A 14,623-nucleotide genomic window follows, 5' to 3' on the forward strand; every position below is an offset into this window, starting at 1 on the left:
ATACTATATATCTCTTTTAAGAATGTTTTTTACATGGTGACTATATATCTATCATGTTGGTTTTCCACAAGAAATTACTGAAACACTCTTTCAATTATTTTTTATTTTTCGTGCTAATTAGGTAGTATTTCTTAAGGGTGTAACTTCATAAACTGAAAAATTGCATTTGCATGCTGTCTTTCATAGACCATTTCTCATTTAATTAAAAATCTTTTGTGAAAAGTAAAAATGTGGATTGGAAAGATAATTGTTGGGCCTCTGGGTGTTTTCTTTCCTTCTTTCTTGTATTTATTAAAGATTTCTTTGGCCCCCCCCCCCCATTGTCCTCCGTATATTATTTGCTCAGTGCTAGTATATACACATAAAGTGGTTTTGGAATTGCTAACTCCTATCCTTCCAACAAAAATCACTAACCAGAGTACAATATTATATAGAGTTCTCTTTGTCTTTATCCTTAAAAAGTGTTTTCCAGAGTTATTTAGGTGAGTTTTTTCTAACAGTGTGGTTACATTGTCCATTTGAAGCAGAGTTGAGTTGCTATTTGCATTTTGTTTTGAGTCATCCCCTCCCCACCCCCACAAACGCATTCTGGTCGAAAGGAACTATTTATTTTTGAGGAGATGTGAAACATCCCCATGGTTCTGAGTCAGAACTATACAAAAGGACATACTCAGAGAACTGTCATTTCCCCAGATCCCCCTTCTTCTATCCTGTTTCTGCCCACCCTCTGTAGGTAACCAGTCTCATTAATTTCTAATTTATTGCTCTTACTTTTTGCGTGAATTTGCAGATGTATGCATATTTTCTCATATCTTCTTTTTTTTTTTTTAAGATTTATTTATTTTAGAGAGAGAGAGAATGAGTCCATGTGTGGGGGTAGGGGCAGAGGCAGAGGGAGAGAGAATCCCAAGCAGACTCCCGGCTGAGCACAGAACCCTCACCCCCACCCCAGGATCAGTCTCACAACCCTGAGATCATGACCTGAGCCACAACCAAGAGTCCAGCGCTTAAATGACTGAACTACCTAGGCACCCCTCAGATCTTCTTTCTTACATAAAGGGTGGCACACTCTAGATATTCTTTTGTGCTTTGATTTGATAATATAAATTCTTATATGATTTTATTGTCTCCTTGTTTTATAAATATATCCAGTTTATCCATGTAATATATCCAGGAATCATTCCTTGTCCGTTCCTAGACCATGTCTAATTCTTTTTTGTACCTGCGTAGTACTCCACTGAGTGGATGTGTCCTAGTTTATTCAGCCATTCTCCTATGTCTGAACAATCGAGTTGTTTCCAGTATTTTGTAGTTACAAACTGCTGCAATGAATAGACCTGAGTGTATATATTTTAGGTTGGTTGTGTATCTTCAGGGTAAACGCACAAGAGTGAGATTAGTAGGTTAAAAGTAAGTGCATATGTTTTATTATTAGGTATCACTAAATTTCCCTCCAGAAAAGTTGTATCTGTTTTTATTCCCACCAGCACTGTATGACATTGCCTGTGTCCCCACAGCCTTGTTAGGGAATGTGCTGTCCTACCTCCATATTTTCCCCAATCTGATGGATGAAAATGGTATCGCTGCATTTTAATTCACATCTCTCTAAGTGAGATTGAACATCTTTTCACATGTTGAGGGCCATTTATATATCTTTGTCATGTGCTTTACTTTAAAGGGTTATATCTAATGTATATTTTGTTGTTAGATTATTCACCTCCAGCTTGCCAGGTTAGTAGCCCTTTATAGATTCCAGACATTAGTGTGACTTTTCTCTTTCAGATCTTCCATGGTGGCTTATTTTAATTCGGCAGAAAGCATTGGTGGGCAAACTTCCAGGAGACCATGAGGTCTGTAAAATTACCAAAATTGCTGTGCTATCACTTTCTGAGATGGAACCTCAGGATCTTGAGCTAGAGGTAAGGTGGAAGTCTCAGGAAATTTTATGGAAACTTGGTATAAATATAATAACAAATATGAGGATTTGGTCTAATAGGCCAAAATCATAATTTTAGAGCTGGATAATATTTTTAAAGTAATTTAATCCTGTGGTTTTCAAACTTCACTGTAGGAGTGGAAACTTTGTTTCAAAATCTGTGACATCCAGTATATCAGATGCATAAAAGTAGGGCTGCTTTGGTTGAGGTGGTGGTGATGCAGGGGAGGGGATCCTTGAGTCCCTGCCCGCGTGGCCTCTACTGCCACTTTCTGCTTCCGGGGAGCCCTAGGACTCTGCATAGTGCAATGTGAAAACTCCTGATTTGGGGGAGAGAAGGGGTAGTCAAGAAGGTGAGATTTAACTTACTCTGTATCCTTTTTTTATCTCTAGTTCTTGAAACTTTTCAAGCATATATTTCTTTTGTAATTTTTAAAAAGTTTTTGTTTGTTGTTGTTTTAAAGAAAGAAACCACCGATCTAGTGCAATCTTTTAATTTTTTTTTAAAAAGATTTTATTTATTTATTTGAGAGAGAGCACATGAGAGGGGGGAGGGTCGGAGGGAGAAGCAGACTCCCCGCCGAGCAGGGAGCCCGATGCGGGACTCGATCCCGGGACTCCAGGATCATGATCTGAGCCGAAGGCAGTCGCTTAACCAACTGAGCCACCCAGGCGCCCAATCTTTTACTTTTTCAGGAGGGAACCAAGCCTACAATAGAGAGGCTTAAGGCTAAAATAATGAGATTTCCAAGGGCTAGTATTTTTTTTACCACACTGTACTGCCACCTGGTAGAAGTAACCCAGGAAAGCATTTTAGCATGTTTGCTATTGGTGCGGATATTGGCATCTAGCATCCCTGCTCAGTCTCCCTCTACCTCTGCCCCTTACCCTCTTGTGTGCACGCATGCGCACATGCTCTCTCTTTCTCAAATAAAATCTTTTTTTTAAGATTTTATTTATTTGACAGAGAGCACAAGTAGGCAGAGCAACGGGCAGAGGAAGAGGGAGAAGCAGGCTTCCTGCGGAGCAGGGAGCCCGATGCGGGCCTCGATCCCAGGACCCTGGGATCATGACCTGAGCCGAAGGCAGACGCTTAACCGACTGAGCCACCCAGGTGCCCTAAATAAATAAAATCTTAAAAAAAAAAACCAAAAAACACGAATTTAAGAGGATCCTGATATTCTCTTTATTACAGGAATCAAAAAAAGATTAGAGTACTTCATATTCTCCTTTATTGGTATTGGAGCTAGAACATTATCCATTATTGCTAATTCAGGACAAATAACTTAGGTAGCAGTTGGGCCTATTAAAAGCAGGTCTTTGTAGTTTTTGTTTGCATTTTATTGTAGGGAAGAGCAGCCAGACTAGCAAAAATTTTGTCAGTTTACTAAGCCAATAAATTTGTCATCAGTGTCTTTGGATGGCTTTGCTGACAAATTGAAAGATCAGCATGGCTTTCTGTCACCAATCTTTACCTTGAGGGGGAGCACCCCTTGGGCTGGCATTCTGGTCTGAGCATCAAGCCTGGGGACCCTGGTAGTTAGATTTAGAGCAGGCGACCAGCTTGTCTAGCACTTTATCCACCTGTCAGTCATCAGTTTGCACATTCACACTCCCAGCCCTGGGGAACTGTACTGTCACTCCTCGTCCAGAGAAGCTTGGGACCTGTGTTGTATTTTTCAGGGAGGTTTTCTGATGCCCTTTTGCCCACTGATCGCTAACATTTTTGAGATTAGTAGCTGACTGTTGGATAAAGCTGCGGGGGTGGGGGAGTGGTTAGAAAATGACATTTACATGGAATGTTTAAGCACAAAAATGTGAATATTATGAAAAATTGAAGGTTTTCATTTTTCACATTTTTTTAAAAAAAATATTTATTTATTTATTTGTCAGAGAGAGCGAGAGAGCACAAGCAGGGGGAGCGGCAGGCAGAGGGAAAAGCAGGCTCCTTTGCCTAGCAAGGAGCCCAATGCAGGGCTCCATCCCAGGACCCTGGGATCAGGACCTGAGTTGAAGGCTGATGCTCAACCAACTGAACCACCCAGGCATCCCAACATTTTTCTGTCTTGATACTCTCAAGTAAAACAGATTATCTTTAAATGAAAACGAGATTTCCCCCCACATGAGATAATTGAGTATTTTTACGGCACTGTTGGACCGTATAAGCTATAGGGCTTATCATGGGGCATTGAGGGTGTGGTTCATGTTAAGAGTTGAAGATACGCAATGATCCTTGTTGATTGGGGAATAACATGACCTAGAGAAAATATTTCCAGATCCTATTTTAGTGAATAGTTTGGCACACCTTTCTCTCAAAAGATTATCATTTTAGAAATTTGCACTTAAGCCTTTTCCCCTTCTTTTAATCCTGTTTTATGGTAGAAGCGCTGTCCAACAGTGAACAATGGGAGGAAGGGCAAAGAACATCTATGTTGAAATCATGAATTGCTTGCTTATTTTCTGACATGTTAATTTAAATCTTTGGGATCTTTATTTCAATTTCCATATAAATCCATTTAAGAAGAGGTTTTAGAAGCTTGATAATTTTTTTTTTTTTTTTTTTTTTTTTTGGTGTAGTAAATTGTAAATGAGAAGGGAAAAAACCCACAACTTAGAAATAATCGTTCTCCATATCCTAGTGAGTTTTAACGGTTTCCATTTGCTCTTTGAAGGAACAATGTTACTTTCAAATTTTCAGAATAGTTTTCATTTTTTGCATTTTACATATTTTTCCTACTTAGCCCCTGTTATTTTTTCATAAACATACATATCTTATGCACATGAAAAGATTTTTTTTAAACAAAACCAAGTCTTCTATTTCTTTCTACATCTTTCTAATTTGGCTGCCTGTGTATCGCTTTCAGTGTTCTCACCCTTGCCCAGCAGGGCCCTCGGGCTCTTTAGTGTGGTCACTGTCCTCAGATTTGCTAGGGCCTAGTCTGTCTTCTGTAATTGGGAGCAGAAGCAATCTTATTCCAGAGGCTGGAATTAATAGATTTTCTAGTTTTCTGCCTTCGTTGCCTTTTTACCTCAAGTATAAGGCTTGTTTGCCAATTAAAAAAAAAAAAATCACATGCCATACAGTTCACCCATTTGCAGCATATAATTCAGTGGCTTTCAGTATATTCAGTTTTGTGACCCTCACTGCGATTGGTTTAAAACATATGCACGTAGTTTCTTCTCCATGAAGAAACCCTATGCTCATTGGCAGTCACTCCTCCTTTCTCTCCAAACCCCAGCTCCTTCAGTCCTAGGCAAGCTCTGATCTACTTTCTCTCTAAATTTGCCTCTTCTGAACATTTCTTATAAGTGGAATCCTATAATATGTGGCCTTTTGTGACTGGCTTCGTTTTATTTAGCACAGTGTTTTCAAGGTGCATGCTGGCTAATTCGTATATAGTGTACTTAATTTACCGTTTCATCGCATTGTGTGGATCCATTGCATTTTATCTATCCATTCATCATTTGATGGATATTTGATTGTTTTCACTTTTTGGCTGTGATGAATAATTCCGTGAACATTTGTGCACAAGTTTTTGGTGAACACTTGTTTTCATCCCCCTCTAGGGCGTCCACCTTAGGAAAGGAATTGCTGGGTCATATGGTAACTCTATGTTTAACCTTTTGAGGAACTGCCAGACTGTTTTTCAAAGCAGTGTGCCATTTTAAAAAATGATCTATACAAGGGTATGAAGAATCCATGGGGTTCAAAGAGATGAGAACATAGATGTTCTTTCTTTTGAGAAAACATCTTTTAAAGTTTTATAGGCTCTGTCCCATGTCTGCATATTTTATTTGCTATATCTCATTGCCTTAATAGATAACTGCATCATTTTCCATATTTGGTTTCCCTTTAGACATCTGTATAAAATTTTAGCTCCAGATGCATAGATACTAACTTTTAAAGTAAAATCATTTATTTCCCTTTCCTTAAACAGCAGCAGCAACATCCCTTAATCTTAGTTGTGAAACGTAAGTTGCTAGAGTAATAGAAAAACTAGGGGAGCATCATGGTACTTGTGGTGGTTTTCTTTTTGAGATCGTGTGTATCAAAGTTGTGATAAGGGCCTAAGCACATGCTGCACAGAACTGGCTGGGCCTCTGGAAAAGGGAAGGTGATCCCACTATCAATGCTGTATGTTGTAATCCCAAGAGCTCTGTCTAAACAAAGCATCTTTGGACTGGATGTGATCCCAAGAAGTTATTTTCTCTATCCTTGTTTTTTAGTAGGACTAAATTTAACCCTTTTAGGATTAAGGAGTGTACTTGTGACAAACACTGGGTAATTATAATAAAAACTTAAAAAAAAATGGTAACCTGCTTTAAAAAAAATGTAACCCTTTAAAAAATGATAGTGGTCTATACTTTTCTAAAGGTAACTACGTGGAAGATTCTAAAATATTTATTGAATTGTTTAAAGTAAATTTAAATCTCTATTTAGAAAAATTGGTTTTAAGTCACAGAAATAGACTTCCAGATTAAGATGGTACTGTGAGTTTGGACTCTGCTATACAGATCACAGTCCTTATCTGAAAAATTAGAGGCCATATTTATCTTAGAATTCAGGATTTTGGGGGTTTTCAAAAGGCTGTTCCTTGTATTCCATATATACTCAGTGAGTCTGGGCATTACCCCATAATACAACACATTAATATTTCCTGAAGAATCATAAGACTATTCATACTAAGGGATATAAAGGATGACTATCAATAGCCTCATATCTGTTCGGAACAAAGTTGGCCATTAAATGAATTTGTAACAAACTTAAAAAATGAACTTGCAGGTTTCAGAGATTTTTAGATTTGGGGGTTGTAGATAAGGAAGTTAAGGGATATTGGTATTGGGCTGTGTTCCAAGCCCAGGAGGGGGATAGTTTTTTTTTGTTTGTTTGTTTTGTTTTGTTTTTGTTTGTTTGTTTAAAGAAAGAAAAAGGAAAAAAAGAAAAAAACATTGCCAGGCCTAAAGATAAGTAGTATCTTCATGGACCATACATGGGCAGTAGATTGAACTGACACCCTAGGCTTCCTGGGTTCTGGGTCTAGAATCAGGGCGTGGGAGCAGGAAGTTTGGCCCTTGCACAGTAAAGGGAACTTAAAAGGGCTACAGGGGAGATGCGGGCCTGGAACCATGCTCAGTGCTGGAAGTCTGGTGCTGGAGTGTGACTCCCCAGCTCACGAGAGGAAGCTTGTTAGGTTGTCTGCTCTATGTGGGATAATCATGCATAAAGAATTCTCCTGTCTGTTAAGCTAGTAGCACCTGCCTTGAGAAATACTGATCTGGGCAAAAGATAAGGATATGAATGAACACACCAGCAATCAGCATGAGGTAGTTGGGGTTGGAGAGATACTAGGGGAGAATAATGGAAAATGACCACTTGGTTTCTTGCTTAAGGGATCCAGTAGATAGTGTCGTCAGTGAGATTGGGCAACCAGAGGAAAAACAAGATTTGGGAAACAAATGTTGATCAGTTTTGGGAAAGCTGAATTTGAGGGACTAGGGTGTAAGTAGCTGGGAGATGTTTTATTTTTATATCATGAACTCAGAGCAAAAGAGTGGCATTAAAAATGTGTAGTTAAAACATACCGGTAGTTGTTAAAATGAGGAGAGAGGACAGTGTTTTCTAGACTGCATGAAGAAGGGGAAGAGAGCTAAGGGCAGAACATTGGGGAAACCACTGTTTTTAGAGACAGAAAGAGAGGCCAACAAAGAAGACTGAGAAGGAGCAGTCAGAGGTGGGGGAAGAGCCCAGAGTTGTGGGGACCAGAGGAAGAGACCACAGGAGTGATTGGTTAGTGTCCTGTTCTTAGAGATAAGGTTTATCGTCTTTGGAGTTGAGGAGGTCCTTGTTTTACTCTGCCTGAGTGGTCCCATTGGGCTTTCACTCTTTGACCTACCCCAACCAGACCATGTTCTCACAAGTGACTGTGACACCATTTGTACCCTGCTAACTCATAGGAGATTCTAGGGTTGAGGAATGGATTAAAAAAATACATGTTCTCGTAAACTCGAACAGTGTTAAAAGATGGTAGGAACAGAGGAGAGAGGAATGAATGAAGGGAAGGCCCTGGTCCTAGAGGGGACACAGCAGGAAACTAGCCTTGCAGAGAAAAAGGGACTCCCCTCCTTCTGAGAGTGAGGAATGCCTGGGTGCAGACAGGATGTGGATATGCTGCTACAAGGTTAATTTAGAATAGCTAGGTCTTGAGCATCGGCTTTGAAACATTCCTGGGGGAAATTTTGCTGGCTTGAATACTCTTAAGGAATAACTATGTCTGACAAATGCATAATATCCTGTTAAAGAAATTAAAATTGCAACAGTCTATAACTAGGTTTGGGCATGTTTTCAATTTCTTTAAGAGTGTTATTAATATGAATAGATAATTACTAACATTCTATATAAAAATTGCCAACCAACAGTTGCTCAGTGTTGCAAGCAGGGGCAGGGGACTAATGGGAGAGCCTCTTTTTAAAACTGCTTCTTGGGGCACCTGGGTGGCTCAGTTGGTTAAGTGTCTGCCTTCGATTCAGGTCATGATCCCAGGGTCAGCTCATCATCAGCCCCTGCTCAGCAGGGAGCCTGCTTCTCCCTTTCCCCCCTGCTCGCACTCTCTCACTATCTCTCTCTCAAATAAATAAATAAAATCTTAAAAAAAAAAAAAACAAACCTGCTTCTCTACTTCCCCAGTGATTCTGCCCCAATGAAGATGGGGGTGTAGGATATATTCATGGAAGATGGGGAGTGACTTTTTCTCAGGACTACTTATATGCATGCCTTGCATATGAATCTGGAGGTTACCATTTGTATTTTAGCATCAGAGATTATTAATTCATTTAACAAATATTTCTTGAGACCTCCTATTCCAGGTACTACTAAGGCACTAGAGATACAGGAATCAACAAAACAAACATGTCTGCCCTTATAGAGCTTCCATTATAATGGGGGGAGGACAGACAATAAACATCAGCATAATAATTATGTAGTATGTTGGGAAGTAATATATGTGATGGGAAATAAAAGTTGGGCAGAGTAAGGGTGGTGGGGGGAGTGCCCAGGGTGGAGATTGTGGTAGGAGGTCTGGGGAGAGGGTGTGTGGGCAGAGAGGACGGCTGGGACCAAGTCCCCGAGGTGGAAGCGTTGTTGATGTGTTGAGGAGCAGCAAGGAGGCCAGTGTGGACGCAGTGGAGTAAGCAAGGGGAGGAAAGTGGTAGGAGGTGAAGGCTGTGGAGGGAACATGAGCGTCTGGTTTTGGACGTGTTGAATTTGAGATGCCTGGTGGAAATTCAAATAGAAATGTTGGGATTTGTGAATCTAGAATTTTGGGAGAGAGCTGGGTTGGAAATATCCATTTGGGAAGGAGAAGTTAGCATATAGAAGATACCTGAATCCATGAGATTGGGTGAAATCACTGAGGAAGTGAATGTAGTTAGAGAAGAGGGTCAAGACCTGAACCTCATGGTGGCCAAGACATTAAGAACTCAAATGGTTGGAAAGGAACCAGTAAAAGAGATAAGGGAGACCAGGGAAAGCCAAGTGCACGGTGTATCAGGATGAGGGAGTAACGAACTGTGTCAGATGCTACTGAGAGGTTAAGATAAGGACCAAGAGGCCACCATTGGGCTTAGCAAAGGGGAGGCCATTGGTCCCAGTGAAGATAGCAGTAGTAAGGGGTTGGGGGCAGTGAGGCGTACGAAGGAATAGGACACTAGCTGGCAGAGGAAGAGGCGTCAAGTGAAGATAGATCACTGTGTTTCTCTGCTGATGGGAGGTGCCCCATGCAAGGCGGGGAGGAGAGAGCTGCTAGAGCAGTGTTCGTTTGCTTAGTTCTCGCCTTCCCTATCAGCTTGAGATGTTGTTAGTTTTGCTTACTTTTGGGGAAATCATTAGCTCAGTTTTGGCAGCACGACTGTGCGTGACTTCATCTTTAGTCCCCTTGTGTTCACTGGTAGAGCAGGAATGGCATAAAGTTGTAATCAGGTTGCAAAGCCCATGTGAATAGAGGTTTTGGTGGCCATAATTTTGAAAAGGCTGTAAGATCTGTAAGATTCCATTCTGTCTGAATACAGTCCAATTATCAGTCTCTACTTCCAGTTTCCCCCCAGCTTTATTGAGGGATAATTGACAGAATTGTCCACTTCCAAATTTGATAGAACAGGAATGCCTTTCCCCTTTTTATTCAATTTATAATCAAAGTTTGAACTAGCTTTTGTTCTTCTCATTAAGATTTTTTATCCTGTTTACCATCTAGTAATAATGATTTAGTAAGTAAGACACCAATTATAATAGGCATTTAGTAACTGTTCTTAATGAGAGTCTACCGCTTAGTGTAGTTATACAACCAGTGTGTTGAAAAAATGGAATTAGTCTGGATATGGTTAATAGAATCTTTGTGTACCTTTCAGAATATTTGCTTTGTGTGTTGAGCCGCATGAAATTATATGTAAAACCCTTGACTTTAACCAGGTAGCCTTCTTTAGAACCTCTGTGCCCTTCTCTTAACACATTCCCATCCTCTTCCTCATCCTTGTCAGTTGGACTGCACATTTCCTGCAGCCTCTACTTACTGCTTCTTCAAATTTAACTAATCTGTGGTCCCAAAGTATGTTTTCATGCTGATTCCATTAGTGTGTGTGAGGATGGGAGGAGAAAGAGTGGTTGAAATGTCCAGCTTTTAAGATTCCCAGTAGAGCAGACTCTTGACATCGTCACAACCAAAACACTCAGTTAACTAGCATGAATGAATGTTTAGCACAGATAGCTGTAAAACCATGCCCCTGGAGCATAGCAAATGTGTATTTTGCAATATTTTTAATCTTAGATGCCGATTTTCAGAGCATTAATAAACCCTAACCAGAGATTTTATTCTTCAGTTGTATTGGATAAGAACTTACTGTAATTATGACCCTAACCTGAATTTCCCGCCCCTAAATCCTAAGGGTATCCTGTCCTGTGTTCTTTGCTTATCCTCTGCAGTAGCTTTCTAATCCTTGAAACCATAGCTGTGCTTTCTGTGATCAGCTGTCTCCTTGGTCATTTTACTAATAAGACTTGAGGTTTTCTTTTGACCACAGTGCATGAACAGTAGCAGCCCCTTCTGCACGCATACCTGAACATCTAACAAGCCGATATTAGTAACAATGAATTTTCTTTCTCTTCCTAATTATTTAGCTCTGTAAGAAGCATCATTTTGGAATTAACAAGCCAGAGAAGATTGTACCATCTCCCGATGACTCAAAGTTTCTGCTGAAGACCTTTACCCATATTAAATCCAATGTGTCTGCTCCTAATAAAAAGAAAGTAAGAGTTTAATTGATATGTGCTTGGAATTCATCTTGGATTAGTTTTAAATTGAAGGGTAATTTTCTTCCCAGTAAACTTGTTTTCAAACTGCTCATCCTGTGAAAGCACTATCTGTGCGTGGTCCTTGGGATTATTTTCACTTCTGTTCTAGGAAGTTGGGTATTATCCACGTGATGCTGTACATTGAATTCCTGCAGTAATAGTAGATTAATTTCTTATAGGTTAAGGAAAGTAAAGAAAAGGAGAAGTTGGAGAGGAGATTACTTGAGGAGTTGCTGAAGATGTTCATGGACTCAGAGTCCTTTTACTATAGTTTGACCTATGACCTGACCAATTCGGTGCAGAGGCAAAGCGCTGGGGAGAAGGACACCCGTCCCCTCTGGCAGAAGGTACTTCTCTCATAGCTCAGAGCAGAACGATTTATGGACCCATTTGGCTTCTATAGGAAAACTCAGACAACATGTTTCTGAACTGTTCATTCTGTGCCTTTTCCAGGTTGATGATCGATTTTTTTGGAATAAATATATGATACAAGATCTTACTGAGATTGGTGTGAGTAATTGTTTCTAAAATATCCTCAGGAGTTATAGTTGTTAAGCAAATATTTTAAAATTGTATTAAAATGAATTAAAAATCTCACTAAAATGGGGTGCCTCAGTTGGTAGAGCATGTGACTCTAGATCTCAGGGTTGGGAGTTCGAGCCCCACATTGGGTGTGCAGCCTACTTTAAAAAGCGGTTTTTTTGGTTTGTTTTTTGTTTTTTGTTTTTTTAATTCGAAAATCTCACTAAAATGTTTTCCCCTCTAGAATGGGAATCGTTTAGTTAGGAAAGCCAAGGCATTATTTAAGGCAATTCACAACTCCACTGCCTAGCCACAGGCCTAGCTTTTTAGCAGGTTCCCATAGGATAGAAGTAATTTCAGGCTGCAGAACTAATGTCCATAGAGTTCCTGTGAAAGACAGGTTTTGTTTGTACTCATTCGAAATGTTGAAGCCCAATTTTCCTTTAATGATACCAGTCATTTAACTTTCCTGTCTCATCTGGGAATCTCGAAGGACATTCTAGTACTTGAACCAGGGAAGACAGGGAATGTGGTGAGATTATTGCATGAGGTTCCTTCCAGTGTAATGATTACTTTGTTCCTTTACTCTGTCACGTATGTCAAAGAGTTATGACCGTCCGAGGACAGTTCATTCACTCAGTCCACGAATATGTATGGAAGGCTTGCTGTGTGCCAGTTAGTTTTGGACACAAAGTGGGCAAATAGCTGAATGGGTAACATCTTTTCATTAACTTTTCAAAAATCTCAAACCTTTTTTTCTCCTTTCTTTCTCTCCCCCTTGGCGGTCGTTGGTATAAATGATTTTGACTTTAGCATTGTCTACCACTAGATATCTATCATGCCTCTATTGAGAATGAGGCTTGAAAATGTGCTCGCCTTTTTATGAGGCTGATCAAACTATGACCACTGAATTCAGTGACGGGGAGAAAAATAAAGGTGACTATAATGGGAATTTTTGCTCTTTGCTGACATACTGAGTTCTAATATGTTTGGCAGAGTTTTTGTCAGACACTTGGAATTACCATTAAAACTGATGACTTGCGGGAGAGGCGGCATTTGGCGGTGTGCATTTCTCTTTTCCTGTCAAGGGTTTTGCATGATTGCTAGAACAAAAATACAAATAATGTGGATGGTGGTAAGAATAATGAATGCAAATAGACCCTTCACTTCACAATTTTCAATTCTAACCATCTTCCTAAGATCCTATCTGCACGCTCCATAAAACAAAACAAAACAAAACCATGAGACAGGTCCTGGCTTATGTGGCTCTGGACGGTGAGGTGGGTTTGAAGGTCATGCCAAGGTTAAGACTGGATACACTTGTGGAGATGGGAGAGAAAGAGAGAACAACGGCCTGGAGCACTTCTTACCCTTTACTGTTCCTGCAGACAATCATCTGGGAAATTGGAGTACTCTTAGCCTGAAAGGCACAGAAGGGGACATGTCTAAGTGTAATTAACACTCTCCTAATTATGTTGGGTGACTTTGTAAAATAAGATACTTATGGAAAGGGTTTTTTTTGTTTTGGTTCATTTACTATGTGGATTTTAGCTTGGCAAGGCAAGTTTTTTTTTTCCTAAATTAGAAGATAGAGTCAGTCTTCTGTGCTCATAATAAGGTAATCAGAGTTGGTTGTTTTTTTTTTTTTTTAAAGATTTTATTTATTTATTTGAGAGAGAGAATGAGATAGAGCATGAGAGGGGGGAGGGTCAGAGGGAGAAGCAGACTCCCCGCTGAGCAGGGAGCCCGATGCGGGACTCGATCCCAGGACTCCAGGATCATGACCTGAGCCGAAGGCAGTTGCTTAACCAACTGAGCCACCCAGGCACCCTGGCTGTATTTTATTAAAGCCTTGATGCAATGGGGAGTTAAAAAAAAATCAACCTATACGTTGTATTTTTGTTTCTGTTTTTCCTGTGCCAACGGGAATAATCACAATAGCTACATTTGTTAAATGCTTATGATAAGGGAGGAGCTAAACCAAACCCTTTTTACATTTTACTCATTCACACAGCCAAATGAGGTAATAGTTTCTCCTATTTCTCAAAGCAGGATGTTGAGGTATGGTGAAGTTAAGTGATTTACCTGAGTGAGTTAGTAAGTGGTGGAGCTTGAATTTGTTACCCAGGCAGTGTGGTGTCTATGTTGTGGGCCCTCTCAGGCAGCTTTTTTTTTTTTTAGAGAAATCTCTGCACCCAACGTGGGCCTTGAACTCATGACCCCGAGATCAAGAGTCATGTGCTCTATCAACCAAGTCAGCCAGGCACCGCTCAGGCGGCTCTTTTTTAATTGATCACCATAGAGAAAAGGAAAGGCTCTCCCCTTTGTCCTCCTCCCTCCCTCCTTCCTGCTGTCCTCCAATAAGCAAGAAACATGGTTAAAAAATAGAAGGTTTCTGCTTCTCCTAAACTCGCTAATACGTGCTAGCTTCTGTTTGGGTTTAAGCAAGCAGCAGTGCTCTACAGAAGAGAAACAACATGATGCTCATATTGTTTTCAGACACCAGACGTGGACTTTTGGATTATCCCCATTATCCAAGGTTTTGTGCAGATTGAAGAACTTGTGGTTAATTATAATGAATCATCTGATGATGAGAAGAGCAGCCCAGAAACCCCCCCTCAGGAGTCCACATGTGTAGATGACATTCACCCACGATTTCTAGTGGCTCTCATTTCACGCCGAAGTAGGCACAGAGCAGGTGAGTAGAGGGCTGAAATCGTGTGCAAGTTAAATTCAGATGAGAATGGTAAAGCTGCAGATGTGTTGAGATGCTAATGACAATAATGGATTTGGAAACATAATTGGCTTCAAAGTGCTCAGTGACT

At 40.2% G+C, this 14,623-nt stretch overlaps 1 protein-coding gene across 3 annotated transcripts in view; it reads left to right on the forward strand.

The window, feature by feature from the left end:
• Positions 1 to 14,623, forward strand: part of INPP5F (inositol polyphosphate-5-phosphatase F) — an 84,090-nt gene that overhangs the window by 37,981 nt on the left and 31,486 nt on the right. For all 3 annotated transcript variants that reach the window (XM_021700285.2, XM_021700284.1, XM_021700286.1), the window contains exons 3-7: positions 1,783 to 1,919; positions 11,103 to 11,231; positions 11,456 to 11,623; positions 11,730 to 11,786; positions 14,298 to 14,496. In XM_021700285.2, coding sequence (XP_021555960.1) covers positions 1,783 to 1,919; positions 11,103 to 11,231; positions 11,456 to 11,623; positions 11,730 to 11,786; positions 14,298 to 14,496 — 690 coding nt within the window. The remainder of the gene's footprint in view (positions 1 to 1,782; positions 1,920 to 11,102; positions 11,232 to 11,455; positions 11,624 to 11,729; positions 11,787 to 14,297; positions 14,497 to 14,623) is intronic.

This window comes from Neomonachus schauinslandi, chromosome 6, assembly GCF_002201575.2.
Source record: "Neomonachus schauinslandi chromosome 6, ASM220157v2, whole genome shotgun sequence".
In the NCBI taxonomy this organism is placed as follows: Eukaryota; Metazoa; Chordata; class Mammalia; order Carnivora; family Phocidae; genus Neomonachus; species Neomonachus schauinslandi.